This window comes from Botryllus schlosseri, chromosome 10, assembly GCF_051294905.1.
Source record: "Botryllus schlosseri isolate E-star chromosome 10, Bs_hap1, whole genome shotgun sequence".
NCBI lineage: Eukaryota > Metazoa > Chordata > Ascidiacea > Stolidobranchia > Styelidae > Botryllus > Botryllus schlosseri.
This window is the reverse complement of record NC_137245.1, coordinates 4,785,618-4,805,591: the sequence shown is the minus strand read 5'-3', so window position 1 is coordinate 4,805,591 and position 19,974 is coordinate 4,785,618. Positions and strand designations below refer to the sequence as shown.

General features: G+C 41.3%; 2 protein-coding genes across 2 annotated transcripts in view; one reads left to right on the top strand and one right to left on the bottom strand.

The window, feature by feature from the left end:
* The window catches only part of LOC145448459 (ryncolin-1-like), a 112,475-nt gene that overhangs the window by 33,605 nt on the left and 58,896 nt on the right, over positions 1 to 19,974 (bottom strand). The gene's annotated exons all lie outside the window — the stretch shown is intronic.
* Positions 8,415 to 19,571, top strand: LOC145448706 (adhesion G protein-coupled receptor L3-like). The gene is made up of 11 exons (XM_080327172.1): positions 8,415 to 9,278; positions 9,590 to 9,781; positions 12,537 to 12,743; positions 13,087 to 13,200; positions 13,264 to 13,422; positions 13,502 to 13,611; positions 13,903 to 14,097; positions 14,945 to 15,102; positions 15,659 to 15,819; positions 19,324 to 19,497; positions 19,545 to 19,571. Exons 1-11 carry the CDS (start codon positions 9,162 to 9,164, stop codon positions 19,569 to 19,571), a joined length of 1,614 nt encoding a protein of 537 aa, XP_080183298.1. The 5' UTR covers positions 8,415 to 9,161.

The window sequence follows — 19,974 nt, the reverse complement described above, 5'->3', positions numbered from 1 at the left end:
AACCGTAATGTTTTATTTGACGAGTAGGCTACAAAATTTCAAACCTTTGTCCGGTGTACGTTCGTACTACATAGGCCTACTGCTCGCCAAGCAGCAACGGTCAAACCGCGTTTAACTAAGCATAACCAAACATCAATACAAAAGTTACTATTTGAAACTAGGCAGAGTAGTGGTTAATTATCCTGCTGCGAGGTAGTGGCGTCTGGAATGTATTGATAACCTGATATGCAGTACGGTGAGTGTTCTTACAATCACACTAATGCACATCGAATATCTATTCACTATGTGTGGATAGCTGGATACTTCTTCCGCAATGACGAGCAAAGCTAATAGTCCCCTTCTGGCGTAATAATGAGCAGTTGCATCTGAAAATCTGACGTTTGTGCTATAACTAACTGGTATAATACTTCTTCCTTGTTCACGAATGTTCAGTTTATCTCATAGTCCTGTACAAATAAAAAGTAATCGTTGTTTTGCAAAGAAATCGATTAAATATGGGAAGTAGTCGATTACGATTACGATTACTTCGGAATTTTCTCGAATGTAATCGATTGCGATTACGATTACTTGAAAATGCTGTAATCGTCGTAATCGATTACGATTACTAATCGCGATTACCCCATGTCTGATCTGTAGTGACAACAAATCGCTCAAATAACGAAGGACTGGCTGTAGTCGAAAAGACGATAAATACCTCAAAACAGCAGCCTACGATTTAAATTTAAATTTCACGGACCCTGTTTTGATAACATCTGTCTTATAGGCTAAATCTTGACTATTCAAGAGAACAATGACATGTTGTCGATTATAATGCTGATGAAAGAGTTGCAAATAGGAAATTGAAGGCATGTCTTTAAATACACATAGTCGCACTCTGAATAAGGTAAATAATCCGTTTTCGTCCTTCGCGTGTGATTTGCAACGGATGTATTGCAATCGAAACCGACTTCATGGATGTCGATGTCTCAGAAGTCTTACAAATCAACAGTAGGATTATTCAATGGCGATTGAACCAGCTTGATCTTTTACGTAGATTGACGTGTTATCACTAGAACAAGTTTTTGCAACTTTTGCAACTTTTTTTACAGCTTCCGGCAGCTTCCTAAATACTCGTAAGATATGGAGAATGCTATTCTAAGCTGTTTGAAGGAATCTTATAGTGCAGCTTTTTGCAACTTTTGTCAATTTTTTTTTCATGCCACTTTATGCAACTTTCCCGATTTTTCATGAAATTATTTTCGATTTTGGTGAAATACACGGTTAAATTCGACTGAAGCACCGTAAATCAGCTCTGAAATAACGCTTTTACGGGTAAGTAAGTAAGAGTAAGTGTTGAGCGAGTTTGTCAAGGCCAAGAACCCCTACTCTGAGTGGTCTATAGAGGACATTTGTCGCAGCGTCCACATCCATTATTTCATCTGCCGTTCGTTATTTGCCTTCTGTTCTTCCAGCTGTTTGTTTGTTTGTTTTGAGGTATTTATGGTGTTTGTTGACTACCATGGTCCAGGGTTGTAACCAGGTCACAAGGCTCCGAGTCAGTGGCGAGATAACGCAGTGGTATAATCCGCGGCTGCAACACCAATGGGTGCGGGTTCGAGTCCGACCGAGGTCTATACTTCAGAATTCCGATACCTAAGTGTTGGAGGTTTACCTAGGCTCGTCCTCGCCACCTCATCCGCGTCAGTGGTGTCTTACAAAAGCCTAGAGGTGGGCCATGCTATAAGTCGGCAGTTACGGAAAATACAAATAATGAAAATGACCATAGTAGTCGAGAAACACCATGAATACCCCAAAACAAACAAAAAAGGCTCCGAGTCACAAGTCAAACTCCATTTTATAGTTTTAAGTCGAGCCAAATCGAGTCATTTTCAATTCACCACCGAGTCAAGTCCGAGTCCAAGTCAGCAATCGGAGGTTCGAGTCCGAGTCATGGTCATATTACTCGAGTCCGAGTCCAAGTCAATGTGTTGACGGCTATCCAGTAAAAATCTTATTAACTCACTTTTTATAACTCTGTTTGGTATAATATCGAATCATTTGCATTCATAATATAATAATTTTTCCCACTTTTAGCAGTTTTTGGTGGCATTTTCAGGTACCAGTACCACTAGACGAAATCCCTATAGTGTGGTAACTTTACAATTACAATGAAATGTCGGTCTTGACTGTCTGAGTCTCGATTCATATGACTTGGTTGGAGTCATGCGCACTCGACAGATTGGCTCAAGTCGAGTTATTACCATATCTTGGGAAAATGACTCGATTCAAGTCGAGTCATCAGAAAATCGTGACTCGAGTCATTACAACCCTGCTATGGTCATTTACACCAGGCCGATATTATTCATTTTTATTCCGTGACTGCCGACTTATAGCACTGCCCACTTCTAGGCTACGACACACGAAATATTAATGAAGGTTGGAACATAGAAAAATAATCAACGAGCATAAGTAATCATTGGCAAATGCAAGGTCATTCCTCAACAGGTTTGAACCCCAACCTCCCCGACCGTACGCTATCGTACACCACAGACCACCACAGCAATTATAATAGGTCCACCAATCGGACCATATCATCTGCAACCAATGACGTCAAAGGCGCGCGTGTCAGCACAAATATGGATGAGATGAGTGTGTACCCTGACTGTAAATATCAAATCCTTGCATTCCTAATTACAGCGATCCCTACCGATTCTATATTCTATATATTCTACCGATAGAATTTATCCACTACGTAGGCTATACACCGTAAATAACACAATTTGGAGGAATCGAATTTATTCGAAAAATGTTGGTAACATCCAGGAGTTTTGCAATACCCTGACATTATATAATAGTTAGATATCGTCATTTTATTTTGATGGATGTAAATATAATTCGTATAATGAGCAGTGCGCACGTAGCAGGCTGGGTAGTGGTATATACAAAATACATATTCTGCCGCTGATAAATTGCCAACAAACTTGTGTCAGCTCAGCCTACGTAAAATATTTGGAATATGTCACTTCTTCACGTAAATGCGCTTTCGATGCTACTTCGTTTATTGAAAAAATAGAATCATTACTTTCTCCTAAACTTCATTTCCGTATATTTCATGTACAAGCGTCGACTCGTTGGTTCATGATACCATACGACACCCGGCAAATCGTTGACTATGTCATATTTCCCATTGAGATTTGACCACTGACAATCGTTGTACCACCATCCCCCCAGTCTAATTACGGCACAATGCCTGCTAGCCGATCGATCATGGTCTGCGTCTCTCGTGGAAAATCGTTGTTTATTATGTCGGCCAAGCGGATTGGGCGGGTGCGCAAAGGAATCCGTGGCGTTCCCCGAATAGCCGCTGACATGCAGTCTGTAGTCGTCCGACTCTGGTCCAACGTAGAACGTGCTGATAGTAGATAAAAGTAGTTGACGAAGTCGATTTGAGACTTATGTCGATATTACTATGGGGTTGAGTAGCATATTCATATTGAAATGAATCCGAATATTTTCGGCTGACACTCTTCAGGGGCAATGACTCGAGTATTCGTATCTGAAACCGGTATTAAGTGAATCCACTCGTGTCGAGTAGTTGGAAATGAGGTTTGCGAGTGCGAAAAGGTAAAAGCTCGCTCTTTCCCGCTAAGATGTTATTTATTAGTGGGAATTGTAGTTTCGATAGTACTCCCACGGTGGCAGTCTTGAACATCGCTATGTCGTATCCCAACATAAGAAACATACCGTAAAAAACTTCGCACTTCAGCGGAAATGCTCTTTTTGCGAAGTCGTAATCACCTCACAGCAACGTCACGAAGTGCAATGCAATAGGCATGGTCGAACGCTAAATCAATCTTAATGTTATGTCAAACGGATAACGCGCAACCCTAGGTGCATTTAGCTCAATAAGCATATAGATAGCAAAGAAACATGTGTCTTATGTGTATTGGCATCTCGTTGCACGACGCTTCTATCGAACATATCGGAGTGCTTTTCATCGCACCACAGCACACCCGTAATGCCTTATTAGTGATTACCGTGATTTTCTTCAGGTACGTCACAGGCGCGAAGAAATACGCCTCCATTCCATAATCGATCACGGATTTTACTAGAGTTCTGTATAAAGTTAGAAGTACATGTTTCGAAGCCCCCCATTTCGTTCCAGACATCAGTTTCAGAAAATTTATCCGTTTTTCGCACTTTTGAGCTATGTAATCAATATGATACTTATAGTTTAGTCTTTTGTCAAATATTATTCCAAGGTATTTGTAAGTATCCGCAAAAGTGACCACGTGATCTCCCATACGTAGATTGGGGAGAATTACTTTCCGTTTCCGGGTGAAAAGCATTGCGACAGTTTTTTGACTTGCGATTTCAAATCCCCATTTCCTACACCATTGGTGTACTGATTCTAGAGATATCTGTATCTCAGAAGCGATAGCTTCAATGTTCAGGTCACTTTGCCATAATGCAATGTCGTCGGCGTATAATCGGCAGTGTGAAGTCACAGTGGCGGGGAGGTCGTTAATCATTACCGCGAAGAGTAAAGGACTGAGGACGCTTCCCTGGGCGATTCCGTTTTCCGTAATAAACGTTTCTGATAGTGTAGTACCGAGCCGTACTTGAAACGACCTGTCAGTGAGAAACTGGTTCAACCAATTCAAGATCTTACCTCGGACTCCCAATAGAAATAGTTTGTGAATAACTGCTTGTCGCCAAACCGTGTCGTAGGCTTTCTTAATGTCGATGAACACTGCGATCGTGGAACGTCCGTTGTGAATTGCTTTGTAGACTTCATCATGCAGAGCGATTACATGATCGAGACACCTCCGACCACGTCGAAATCCACATTGAGAGGTATGAAGTAAATCGTTGGTTTCCAAAAACCAAGATAGACGATGAGCGATCATAGATTCCATGACTTTACTGAAATGACTCGTTAGGGCGATTGGGCGGTATGAATTTGTAAGGGATGGGTCTTTATTTCCCTTCAATATAGGAACAACTGTGGATTGTTTCCAAGTCCGAGGGACTTGTCCAGAGTTCCAAGACTGGTTTATAATGTCTAACATGCTTGTCAAGCCAGAAGTTGGCAAGTGCTTAAACATAGTATAGTTTATCATATCATTGCCAGGAGAAGAGCTTTTTTGGATTTGATGGCTTTAGTTAACTCATTTATCGTGAAGGGACAGTCAAATTGGTGGTTGCTATCGTCATTGATTAAATGTCTAATGGTTAGCTGTTGTCTCCTTAGTCTGAGTTCCTCTGAAAGTTGAGAGTTACTACTAACGCTTTCGAAAGCTTGGGCTATTGCATCTGCTTTTTCCTTCTCTGACTTTACAGTACTTGTACCCACTTGTATATTAGGGATTTCGCCAGTTGTTCGTTTTCCAGATATGGATCGTGCAATATTCCAGACCTGCCGGAGGTTCGCCTTATTGCCCAGTGATTCGCAGAACGTTATCCATGATGACTTTTTTGCTTCCAGTATTGTTCTCCGACAGAGTGAGCGAAGACGTTTGAACTCAATAATATGTTTGACGCCGAAAGTACGTTTCATCTTGAGGAAAGCAGCTTTCTTCCTTCTGACGGCCCGATCGCATTCTTCATTCCACCAGGGAACTGGGTTCTTTTTATGATTACGTTTCATTGGGATAGATATACTAGCCGCCTGGAATATTTTCTGTGTGAAGTTATCACAAGCCTCATTAATGTTCGCGGAATTATACTGTATCGGGTAGGACATTTCAGCATTTCGCGTGAATGTCTCCCAATCTGCTTTGTTCATATTCCATCTAGGTCAGTGGTTCCCAACGTGGGCGATATCGCCCCCCGGGGGGCGGGCGAAAATGACGAAGGGGGCGACAGGGGGGCGAAAATGGACAAAGGGGGCGACGGGGGGCGAAAATAGCGAAGGGGGCGATAGGGGGGCGATGACGCGTAAAAACGGCTGACCTTTTTTTTTTTTTTTTGTTTTTTTTTAGTCATCCACCTAGCAATGCGAAGCGAAAAAACGTTATTTTCAGCTCTGAGCGGAGAAAGATGACCTTTTTTTTTGATTTTTTTTTTTTTTTTAGTCAACCCGCCGGTGATTACAGTCTGTATGCCCAATTATCGGTGCACAAAATTTGGGGGGCGATGATCGGTGTTGACCTTGAAAAGGGGGCGATGGGTCGTAAAAGGTTGGGAACCACTGATCTAGGTGGACGTTGTCCAGAATTAACGATCCGCATTGAGTAGGATATGTGAATAACGGCGTGGTCACTGTCGATCAGGTCGTTCGTAACGCTGACAGTGCACCTGTTCGCGATGTCAGTCGAAGCAATCGAGAGATCAATCAGTGACCATCTTCGTATTGCGTTTGTTGCGATGTTAATATGGGTGGGGTTTGTTACGTTCAAGGCAATTAAAGGGTTATTGTCCATAATTTCATGAAGTATGCGCCCTCGTCTGTTGGTGGAGTCAGATCCCCAGGACCAATGGTGGGCATTAAAATCTCCGAATATAAGGGATTTATTGGTGAGCTTCGGCAAAAATTCAAATGAGCTATGACTTACTGTGTAATCCGGATGGCAGTACACATTGCAAATAGTGATGCCGTTTATTTCTACACACAGTGTTTCAACTCCTCGTGGGCTGGCAATTCTAACTTGGCGGAAGTTTAAGTTGTTGCATATGATAGTTGCTAGGCCTCCACTGCGAACAGTGTTGTCGCACCGTACTATATTATATCCATGGAACCTTGGTTCGTAGGCAGCTATCAAATGTGTTTCCTGTAACAGTATTACGTGTGGTCGCTCTGGTAACTGGGATAGGTATCTTTTGAACTCGTGTAGCTTCCTATAAATGCCCCGGCAGTTCGACTGTATAATTTTGAGTCCGTTTTCATTGAATGCGCTGATTTTCGTACGATGAGATGAGTCCTTTCAGCGCCTCGCTATCCAGGGGAAGGCTATGCCATTTTTGTGTTGCAAGTGAGACAAGGTTCGATACGTCTACCTCTTCGTTGGCGCGGCATGCTGCTATGGTCAGTGCAATTATTTCGGTCAGATACGCAAAGAATATTAGTGGATGGGTGGATGAGATCAAGGACAAGATGGAGGATGCTCCATTGTCTTCGGGCTGTGTGTCGTAGGGCGGGACGGAACGTGTGTCTTGTAGTTGGATGTTGCAGTCGTTAGGAACTGGGTATGTTGGTGGCTTGGGGCGGTGGGTGCATGTGGACATGGATGGTGACTTCTCCCTGTTTGCAGGTGACTCAGCACTTTCGGGGTATATCCTAGTTTGATTAGTTGCCTGGATGTTTTCAGAGAGGGACAACACTTGGCTGTACGTTGGTCGTCTGGGAGTAGGTACGTTCGGCGCAGGAGCTGTTACCTTCGCTTTTGCGGTAGGGTAGTCTAGATTCTGTTGCTCCCGAATTCTTTGGATCTCAAACTCTCTTTTAAATATGGGACATCCTGTATATGCAGAGCTATGGTTCCCACTACAAGTGATACATTTCTTATCGCAGTTACAGTCTTTATAATCGTGGTCACGACTTCCGCATCTCGAACAGGTTGTTTTGCCTCCACAGTACTTTTTTGTATGACCAAATCGATTACAGTTATGGCATCGCAACGGTGGTGGGTTGAAGAGTTTCGTTCTAAAGCGCAGGTAGCCAATGGTTACGAAACTAGGCGGGTCTGGTAGACTAAAGCAAATTAGCACGCTCATGGTATCTTCGAGTCCATTATCAGTTCTTCTCTTCAAACGTTTCGCGAATGTTACTCCATAGCTGCTCAAAAACTCTACTATTTCATATTCGGAAAGGTCAGAGGGTACTCCGTTAATAACTGCCCTGGATGCGTGCTTCCTATTCTTATAACGTGACGTTGTTACTGGTATCGGGGATTTGGGATGAGTTAACACGTCTATATCAAGCAATGTTTTCACCTGTTGTTCATTGAAGCAGTTGATCAGCAAATCCCCCGACGGAAGAGGCCGAATCCCTTCGTAGTTTCCAATTGCTGAGTATATAGCTTCATGCACTATAGTTGGGTGCCAGTGAGACATCTTCCTTTTCGAACAATTCAGGATAACTTTCAAGTCGCGTTGTTCGTCTGCGGGTGTTTGAGAATTAGCTGTAGACTGTAGACTGGATCCACAATCTTCTTCAATAAGTCTCGTCTTCGCCGGTGGTGACTTAGTTCCTGATTCATCGTCTTTAGTCGGTGCTTTACGTTTCGCTGTGTTAGCAATCGCTTCCATGCGTTCGACATCCTCACTTTCCTCCATTACGCGTGATGCTGTCGTTGATTACAACTAATGATCGCGGAAGATTGCTAGATACGTCCGCACTCCACGGCGGTCAGAGCGAACTGAGAACTCTATTTGGTGATGTCGAATGGTTCGCATTTATAATATACTAATTTTCTAACTAACTTTTAGCAGTTTCTACTATCATTTTCAAGTACCAGTACCAATGACGAAATGACGAAATACCAATAGGTTGGTTACTGTACTATTCTTCGACATTTCAGTGAAATGTCGGTCTTGGCCCTCTAAGTCGCGAGTCATATCACTTGGTTTCAGTCATGCGCAATGACTCGAGTCCACGTCGAGTCAATACACAGATTGACTAGATTCGAGTCTTGTCATTTCCGTATTTTGGGAAAATGACTCGAGTCAATTCGAGTCATCAGGAAATCGTGACTTGAGTCGGACTCGAGTCATTACAACCCTGAAACACGCCACTATTTCAAGCTCTATCCCACATCCTACTACAGCTTGAAAACCATTTGCAGCGCAATCCACGTCTCACGTGTGGCTGGAAGAATATAGGCCCATGCGTATTGTCAATCAGAGTGGCCGAAATGCTGCAAAATGCGATTCCTTGGTTTTTACTGTCGCAATAATTGGCACGTGCAAAATAGCCTACAACGAAATGATAGTAAACATTAGGTCACAAAGTTACTAAATGATAGGCCGTCTTTAGCGACATCCCCTAACATTCAACATAAGTTAGGTTGTTAGCGTGAGATGTAAGTTATAATTTGGTACGGTACCCAATGAGATGTGCAGCTTAAGGCAGAGAGAAAGGTCCAAAAGTTATACTTAATGAAGAAACCACCATGCATACATATTATCTGTCATGATAGGAAAAGGGAGGCCAGCTTACAGAAGATTTGCTAACTGACTTCATGACTACTATGACAACCCTATCTTCCAAATATAAGGAATCGACTGCTGACGACCTGGATAAATTTATCGATCTTTATCATGACATTTCGCAAAACGTCGAGCAAAATGATATCAAGGTAAGCAAAGTCTATATTTGAAGAATTAATCACAAATAAATTGGAGACGCCCCCCAAATAAGAAAGTATAGACCAGAATTACAATCCATCACTATTTACTGCAGTGTATGCTTTATTATGGTAAAAAAGTTTGTTATAATTATTCTGCTAACATTGTGAAGCATTAGTATTCAAGATTTGAGCCTGTATTTGGTCATATAACCTGAGACCATCCGATACCATACACCCGCTTGTAATGGTTGCAGATTACCGTCTGCTTCTCATTGGTTATTTGGGAGATAATAGTTGTTATCAAGGAAGTTTCCTTTCAGGTTTCGGAATTAGCAATGTACAATATCATATGGGCAACGGATAATCTACGCAAGGCTCTGGACAGTACTGTGGGAGATCAACTTCAGAATGCTGAAAGCACAAAACTAATAAGATCCTTGAGAATCTTTGCGGAAAACATCGAGCTTACACAGAACGTTTTAGATATCACGTCATGGTCCGTGAAATTTCTGGTGAGTAACCATACTGTGACCTAAAAGTAGAGGCGACACTGAACGGACACAACTCACTGCCCTTCTATCACTGTATGTCGCTCCTACGAGACAACAACAATGGTTGCGCTAAATCAGTGGTTCCCAACCTTTTTCCAACCACATACCATTTCGAGGTTTTAAGCAGTACTCGCGTACCACCTACATAAGTTACCGCGCCGAAGGCGGTCAAAAATGCTTCCAGCGTGTTGAGCTGCCGAAAGTAGCAAAACAGAAAATAAACTGCTCATTTTAAGGTGCAATATATGATTTCTGTACAGTGAATTCATTTGAAATTATTGTGGACAAGTAGGCTATATTAAAATGGAATTTGGTTAGGTAAGAATCCCAATGCTTTACGACTAGATCTCTTCGCCGTAGGCCGCCATTGGTGGTATTGGCCTTACCCACGACGACGACGGCTACAAAGAACTCAAAATCAACCCCACCTGAACTAACAACTCCCTTCGGTCGAAAAAAAAACAGAATCTACTCGCGTACCACCTGTTCGCGTGCCACAGGTTGGGAACCACTGTGCTATATGAACACAAGATTTGAGAAAACTAGGGTTACCATATTTTGAAACCCGAAAAAGGAGACACTTTTCGAATATTGTGGGAGCTCCAGCACCGGAAGAGAAAACCGGTGATTTTGAAACTTTTTCGACCAGTAGCACTATATTGACGAAAGAAAGATCATCACTAGAACGTTATTTTCCAAAAACAACCGCCGGATTTTGACCTAAAAAAAACTAATTTTGAAAAATTTTTTCACCTGACGTGAACAAAATAGGTGTTTTTGCACATAATTTTAAAATTGTACTACTTATCCTAATTTCCGGTTGGAACTGTCGGTCCTAACGAAGTAGTTTGACATGAAAAAAAAACTTTTTTCAATAAAAAACTGACAAATTTTGCATGAAAAAACTAGTATTTTAACGAAATGGTGGTATGAAGAATGGCCGAAGGAAGAATTCCAGTAGTTACATCACGTATTAAGGTAGAAATAATTAAAATTAGTTGTAGTACAACGTGAGATACTTCCCTACAGTCTCGGGTAGAAAGTGTCTGTCCTTACTAAGTAGCTTGACAAGAATGAAGAAGGAACGTTCAACAGCAGAAGTTGTTGGCTGAGCACACTGAAGTTGTGCGTTCACTGCTGGTGACACACCGTGTTGCTTCATTATGACAATGTTAGCTACATCACAATTTTTCATCATGCGCTTCTTGCGCTTCTTGATATAAGAACCATACAATGCCCAAGCAGTCTTGCTTCAGTTAGGACAGTGGTTCCCAACCTTTTTCATCTCGTGCCTCCCTTGGCCGAAATTTAAGCCAAAATTCCCCCCTTAGGATAAATCTGACCGATTATTAAAAAAGTTCATTTTTACCGCGCAAACACCTGTTGACGGAGATAATAAGACGGGCGGTATCGAGTGTTTGTTCCATAGCAGTGTTGTAATAACACTTTGTAGACCTTAAAAAACATTGGTCCTGGTCCCAATCAAACAACTTCTGGAAGGCTTGATTCAACAGAACCCCCCCACACTTCCATTGGTGTTTTTGGCTTACCATGCACCAATCGCTTATATAACTGTAGTGAAAAATCAGTATGCATAAATTTACTGGTCTCGCGATTTTTTTTCTCAAGTTTGCGTATGCATTTGGCCAATAATATTGGTACTTTCATATATAGGAGGGCTGACCAGACTCGAGTCTGACTCGAGTCACCATTTTCTTATGACTCTACTTGACTCGAGTCATTTTCTCAAAATACGGAAACGACTCGACTCGAGACAATCTGGGTATTCACTCGAATTGGACTTGAGTCATTGTGCATGACTCGAACCAAGCCATATGACTATAGAGACTATAGAGACTAAAAGACGGCCAAGACCGACATTTCATTGTAATTTCGGAGAACAGTAAAGTTACCACCCTATTGGAATTTCGTCTATTGATCCTAATACTTGACAATGCAACAAGAAACTGCTCAAAGTGAGGAAAATTAGTTTATCATAAATCCAAATCATTCAATATCACCGAACAGTGTTGACAGGAGTGTGACTTGGACTCGGGCTCGAGTCACAATACTATGACTCGGACTCGACCCTCTGCTCGGTGACTTAGACTCGCACTTGACTCAATGGTGAATTGAAAATGACTCGACTTGACTTGAGTCAAAACTATGAAAGTGAGATTGACTTGTGACTCGGAGCTCCGTGATTTGGTTACAGTCCTGATATATAGCATAAACGTGATCAGATTCCCTGCTGGAGCTCATTGAAATTTAGGACACCCATTACGTTTCGGCAACATTGCACCAAGTTTAACATGTCTTTTTTCGATCGGGTAGATGTTCACTAAAAATAAAGCAAGGCTAGCGATCTCCTTGACTTGAATCGATGATGTTGGAATATTTTGTCACTGTCTGAAAATTTGGACTTGAAAATATATGATAAATACTTTTACTAGAGGCCTTGTTGTGATAGATTCGGCACGACATTTGCTCGCTTAGGATATAATTGATTGAGAACCGTCACTTCAAGACTAGTATCCCTTTGAGATCAACCCTTGATACGAAATTTCCACGGAGCCAGATTGCTGTAAATCCCCCTTCATTCCAATGTCCGTATACAGGTTTTTATAATTCCAGCAATACAGTAATTCCAACTTACAAGTCAGCCTTGCACTAAGATTGGTTAATGAAAACATTCTGCATCGCCATCGAACCGCAGGCTCGAAAAGTCGACGGACGATCATCGGTTGATTTTACCGACGGGCCAACCAGCGTTACCAGAGGAAATGGGCGTAACATTACTGCTCGTGTGCCTCAGTCCGCGCTCGGGACACCGACTAACGCGTCGCAAAATGCCGTGTTCTTCCTGCATAAAGACACGACACTCTTTCCGAATAGTGATGAAGAGAATGCAGAGTTGAGTGAGGTAATTTAAATCGACGACGCTCATTCGTTCTTTTATTCATTTATTTCAAAAGAGCATCGCAAGTCATCGGTACAATATATATGATAAAGCAAAATTGGAACATCAGCACTCCGTACTCAGGCACGACCCTGTTGCAACATACTGCTATCTTTTACTATAAATAGTGTTTCATATTTCGATTGTTTCATTACAAATGTTGATAGAGAAAGTTCTTTTGAATTCTCACCTTGTTGCTGACGATTATAAACTAACCCCAACGGTTAGCAGCCGGAAGTATGCAGATTTAATTCAATATGAATATATTATTCTATTGCTAATACCTAATAGCTTCATATCTGTTCAGGTGCTCAGTATCCAGATTACAAACGCAACACTGCAAAACCTCCCAGACCCCATCAGGATGTCCTTTCCGTTTTCCAAGCAGATCTCCGTCACAAAAGAAGTGGTAGTATCTTTGGTAACATGAGACCTAATGATGACAACCTCGAGCTTCGTAGTTTTACCTACTGATTGACAACAGGCGAGTGTAAGTGGATGCAGTTTTACGTCCCAGCGGTGTACATTTCTCGACCTTGAAACTGAAAACTGGGATTATAGCGGCTGTGAAACTCAATACGGAGATACATCGGAATATGTCACGTGTAGTTGTAATCACGCTACCAATTTTGCTGTGTTAGTGGTAAGAAACTTTCATTATGACGATAACTTGGGCACGCTATACAACTAATCCTGCGAATATACCGGAAATTTGTATTCAGAAAACAAACAACGTCAAAAACAGTTACATCTTGGATATTGTGGGGCAGATTGGATGCACTTTGTCAATCGTTGGGTTGTTGTTGACGATTGTCACATACTTATATTTTAGGTAAGTCATTTTTATGTTATTGACGTTTGGTCAATCTCTTTCACATTTCTGTTGCTGGATGAGGCGAATTTACCTAATTAAATTGTTGTAGTCGAGCTAAAAATGTTCTGAGTCATAATATTATATCTGAAAAAGTGAATCATAAAGTAGTTTAGATCTAGTTTTGTCTAATATTCTTAAAACTGTGTGACGTGGACGTATAATTATTTCTTCACTGACCACCTCTGCTATTGATGTTACACGCATCGCTTCTCCCATTTGTCTGATTTTTTAGAATATATATATTTTCAGGTTCCTCCGAAAAAATAAGTTGAACCAAATACATTTACACCTGTGCGCCTCGTTGCTGGTGGGTTACATCACGTTTCTGACAGGAGTAGAGAGACCGCGCGCTTATGTTCCATGCCTCGTGGTTACTGCCGTCCTGCAATTATCATTCCTTTCTGCATGGGGATGGAGGATCACGGAGTTTTACGTCATGTACAGGTTGGTATTATGTTATGTATGCGTGTGTGTGACGTACTATATCCAGGGTTGCAACTAAATCAACGGGTGCGAGTCACAAGCCAATTTCACTCGAATGGTGTTGATTTGAGTCAAGTCGGGTCAGTGGCTAGATATAGCGTAGTGGTAAAATACACGGCTGCAACACAAATGGGTTGAGGGTTCTAGTCCGGCCGAGCTCGATTTCCAGAATTCCTACCTAAGTATTGGTGAATATAGGCTACTACAGACATCAATTCACCACCGAGTCAAGTCCGAGTTCAAGTCGGGAAGCTGACGGTCGAGCCCGAGTCATATGTTGAGACTCGAGTCCGAGTCCAAGTCATTGTGATCATTGTTCAGTTTCGAGTTCAAGTCAGGTTCAACTCACTCTCAGGCTTTTTATTTTACATTTTTAGTAATATCCAAGGTCTCTCATTCCTAATGTACTAATTTTCTCTCTCTTAACATGTTTATTCAAACGGACAAAGACAGTTTATGTCCCTATTGTTCAAGTATCAGCCCTGATACACGAGGCTTGAATAGGTAATATAGAATGTCTTGATTCATAGGGCTTGCGGTCACGTCATGAGCAATGACTCGAGCACAAGTCGAGTCAAAAGGCTACACACACGGATTCAAGTCAGGTCGAGTAACTTTATATTTTGAAGAAAATGACTCTCGCGTCAAGTCAAGTCATCGAAAATTGCAACTCAAGTCAAGACAACCCTGGCTTGGTAGATGTACCATCAAATTCAATCCATGAGCGTTCGAAACTGTAATATATTACCGTGCGAGGGTATATATGTAATGCTCTGGATGATTTTGTTTCTTTCTATTCCATTTTAAGGAAATTCATCCGGGTGTTCGAAGACATCCACGGACGGTTTGTGTTTAAGGCGAGTATTTTGGTGTATGCCGTTTCACTGACGACCACTGCCATTACATTCGTGGTTGCTTTCACTGTCGGCGATACTGTCGATGGTTGGATCCTGTCCAAGGACAACGGTTCGTATATTCTATGCTTTATTTTTGGAACTTAATATTAGCAATAGTTCCAAATATAGCTGTGACTGTACGTATTACAAGTGTACGAGGACTCTACCTTGGTGGATCTTTGAACTGCCTAGTTTGGAGAGGAGCTTAAGTGTATATTAACATCCAATGCTTGACAAAATAATATACACCATACTATTATGAAAAGTCGTCAATCAATTAAATATGATGTGATCCACGAATTGCTCGAATGAAATACAGGGGTTGTCGGTAAAGAAGTCTCTTTACTTTTTCGAAGTACTCAAGTAGGTTTTTCTTTACTTACACAAGTACTTATGTCTGTAGACTACTTCCACTTCTCCGGAGCATAGTATTCAGGGTTTTTTTTTCAGCAAAACTGTACAGTAGGTTACTAAAATACTTACTCGGTACTCAACTAAAAGTAGATGAAACGTCTTAAATCTATGTACTCAGTCGCAATTAGAAGTAGCGAACCCGGCGTAAGTAGAAAAACAAGTATTTTAGGCCTGTTTTCGGTAAGGCTGACAGAAGATGATGTCTTTTCCAGATCCCCTGTGCTGGAAATCATCGTACGCGGGCGACAGGCTCTGTTGGCTGCACTCCTATTCGTTGTATTTCGGGTTCCTGGTGCCTGTTGGTATTATGTTCGCCATCAATTTCGTTGGATTCATAGTGATCATGCACAAGATCAACCGCAAGAGGCCGAGCGTAAGATTCTATTCTATCGTACATACGTGGTCACGTCGATATTACACTGGTCAAATGAGATTCTCAAATCATGCGTCTCATTTATAGGCTGTATAACTTCTCATGTGAAATCTCCTGTGATAAGTAATTGTTATGGCATTTTCCATTTTCCATTTCCAAATTTGGAAATATAAAAATATTTTTTTGTTACGATATTAGCGTTCTGTACCTCTATAAGCCTATTTTCCTGCCATTGAGTATTCAATAATTGATCATGTGAGTTTATATCGCATTAAACCAAAACCCTATAGACTTAACACGAGCCGACAGTCTCAATCATCGAATGGTAACATGTGCACAAGCCCTGTCCAACATAGCAGCATACAGTATCAATTACTCAAGTGTTGAGCGCCATGGTAGTTGTTTAGTATTGATAGTGTTCCGACATCTATGGTCAGTTTACGCTAAACAGATTTTCTTATTATGATCCCTGAGATGTCAACCCGTAGCACAGCCCACTTTCGTTGAAGGCAGTGGTTCCCAACGTGGGCGATATCACCCCTGGGTGCGATTTTGCGGTCTAGGGGGGCAAAAATAGCGAAGGGCCGATGGCGCGTTAAAACGGCTATTTTGGAGTCAAATCGGTAAAATGACTTATTTTTTAGTCAACTCACGAAAATTTAGCTGTAAAAGTGTAATTTCGAGATCGAGCAAAAGAATTGAGCTTTTTTAGTCAACCCGACGGTGATTACAGTTTGTATGCCCATTTTCGGTTCCCAATATTAGGGGGTCGATGATCGGCGTGGAGCTTGAAAAGGGGGCGATGAGTCGAAAACGGTTGGGAACCACTGGTTTAAGGCTTTTTATGTGGAACTGAATATCGATTAGGAACCTATATGAAACTGTAGCAATTATGAAGGGATTTGCGCTCTTAATATAACCATTGGTTTCACAGCAGTTTAACGTACCACCACTCTAATAATGTCACCTTCCAACGTCAGGGCCGTAAAGTGAAACAAACTTGTTACCTTGCTTATCTTCCCTCTTTGTGATTAATGATCTAAATCTAAATGCTCTTAAAATGCGACGCCAAAACGAGTTCCTTCGTATAGGAAACACGGAAACTCAATTAACCCGATAGTTCTGAGCATATATCACGCCAGACCATATTATCAGCGCGTTTATTGAGGTCATTGATCAATTTAACATTGATATGCCCAAATTGCGGGAAAACGCCGATGATGAATAAAGTTACCACGCAGTAAACATCCAATGTAAAATTGGCTGTGTTTGGCGTGCGGACGCTCTTTGCATTCTGTTATAAATATAATATAAATCATACGTTATCGTTTTAATTTGCAATTTCATTGTCTTGAAGGGTCACGCGTTGGGCAAAATCGACTTATTCGATTTCGTATTAAGCTTCGATTCGAGCATTTGGGTAACGCTCATTACGCCGTCATAACAGATTTGGAAAGTTTAAATATGTATATTCAAGCGGCCGGGAATAATACCATCCCAGTTACGCGTCACATTACAAGATAATTCGATATTGTTTTAACCCTACTTATTTCACTGCCCTTTGTGGTAATGTAGCGTATTTTTCACTGCCTCACAGAAATCTCGGTTCCACGAACTTGCGTTGTTTGCGCTACATGCGTTTATTACTGTGGTACAAGGTTATATATTTCCCGTTGATGATATAACTGTAACTGGAAAGTTTCGTGTATAATTTCAGTACCTCAAAAGAATAGCATCTCACTAGACTCAAATCATTACGATAAATAGGGGAGATGTGGTACCGATGGATCAAAAATTGGATAATGTTCGCTGGCCCCAAAATGTTCAGCCGAAAACAGCAGATCTTTTGCTGGCTCAGCACTTTGATACAAGCTCTACCTATCGCGCACATATACATGAATATCCGTCTTTTCAAAAAATATTTATGGACGTTTAAAATTTGTTGCTCGAACGTGTCATCGGTCCCCACCCGGTGGGTCCAATGGCACACGACCCGGGGACCTATGACACATATACCATAAAAAACTCAGATGTGACAACTTTTCTTGCTCAGTATTATAATCTAAGCTACAGCAAGCCAAAGAAGAATTTTCGGTCGCAACCGTCAAAAAATGGATTAAATATTGACTCAAATGTTATCATAAAATCACGTTCCGATTTAGGCTCGGACTTATAAATTTGAGGGTACATACATATTGCCCGAAAATCGACAGTGTGACTTCCAGAGACCTCGTTATAGCGATAAAACATCATATTCAATTATTACATAAATATTTTCTGTACGTAGTCATGTTTCATTTGTTTCATGATTAGAATGCTTGATTATTTTGCTTGATTTGGCTATTTTATCAACGGTCCCCACCCTACTAATTTTGTACATGAATCGAAAAAAATTCCACTCAAGGAAAGAACTGAAAAAAATAATAGGTTCCATTATATAGTCTGATACAAGCCCTATAGACTTCACAATAAAAATGATTGCTGGTTTGTTCGTGTTGAAGGTTACAAAGAAAAATGTATATGTCGATCTAAGTTTAGTTTACACCCCCCAAAACAAAAAAAACATCTGTGAGAGACCCCATAGTTCGCGCACGTCGAATTTTTTTGTATGTGAGGAAAGATGTTGCCAGCGTGCAATTGTAGAAGAGTTCACGGAGTGTAATCATGGAATTATCATAGAGAATTTCCAAAGTATTTTCGGTCCCAGTGATCCATCGGTACCACATCTCCCCTACTGGATCCGCATTCGCAACCCAATATAGTCATACGAAATGTTCCCTCGAATTTTTGACCAGTGTGCGCTCACTCACCAAATCAACGCGCGAACCCTTGGACAACAGTGCATAACGAATAAAAAAAAAGGTCATCACTTCGGATTTTTTGTGCGCAGAGACCTTGTCAGCACTGCGCATTTGCGCACGTGCGCAGCTTAGAGGAAACATTGGTCATACGATATAATATTCTATCTATATTTTGGTTGGATGAAAATAAAGACTCTCTCTCTAATAGTCCTGTTTGCAATTATATGAACGGCGGGACAGTAAACAAGTTCGTAATAAGCTACACTTATCCTATTCACGCACTGCACAGTGTGGAAATGCTTATTTCTCTGTATCAGACTTGGACAAATAGATAATTCCAATTTTTTAACTAGTCTAATTGAAGCGAAATGTTGGCAATGTGATTTTAATCTAAGTTCTCAGATGTTCCCATGCTCCAATTTTAATTCCAATTAATATTCTCGTTTACTGAAAATGTTACAGGAAAACTGTATAGCGTGATTTGATCCGAGCTTGCTGTAAAGCCATTCTCAATTCTTATAAACCGTGGCTTGATATGAACATAACTTGTATTTCTTTCTGTTTCGAAACTGAATTCAATTTCAAGTTTTTGCGAATTCATTCATTCTAATTTAATTTGAAAGAGCTCAAACTTCCTTCGTTACCCAACTTTACCCATAGGACGGTCAATTTTTCGTAATAACACCCTCCAATATAATTCCAGCTTAGTCGCCAAGCCGGTAAAGACCCAGAGTTGAAGGATCAGCTAATCCGAGTGTTTCTGATATCGAGTTTGCTCGGCGTGACTTGGATGTTCGCCGTGCCTCTCACGCTTTCAGAAGACGAAATCGTAAACGAAACGTTCAGCTGGCTATTTTCCATCGGAAACGCGTTCCAGGTAAACATAGAGTAGAGACTAGAGATATATGGATCATATGTTTTTAGGAATTCGTATCCAATCATGTGGGATAAAATTCCATTTTATATGCTAAAATTCGGATCAAAAACAATCCTGCCACGATTTGATCGCATCCATTGGTCCCTTAGTTCAGGGGCGGGCAACATACGGCCCGCGGGCCTAGTCCGGCCCGCGAACAGTTTCCGTCTTACATAATAATGTGACCCGTGGCCCAGTCTGCCGAGATTCCCCACTACTTGCTTACTAAGACAAATTTTAGTGACTGTATTTGATTAAATACGTGTGCGTGCAGCAGCGTGCGAGATTGGAGCTTACGCGTAAGTTCGTCGAAGCGAGAAGACTTGCGTTTATCGCCATTTACAATGTACTCAACCCTAATGTCGTTTGGGGGTAATCATGGTGTTTGTGAGACTACAATGGTCATTCACGCCACGCTGGTATTTCTTATTTTTGATT

Coding starts and splice junctions, on each gene's coding strand:
- LOC145448706 (XM_080327172.1), top strand. CDS start 9,162: ATGACTACTATGACAACCCTATCTTCCAAATATAAGGAATCGACTGCT. Junction 13,201..13,263: donor AAGAAGTGGTAGTATCTTTG/GTAACATGAGAC, acceptor GATTGACAACAG/GCGAGTGTAAGTGGATGCAG. Junction 13,612..13,902: donor GTCACATACTTATATTTTAG/GTAAGTCATTTT, acceptor ATATATTTTCAG/GTTCCTCCGAAAAAATAAGT.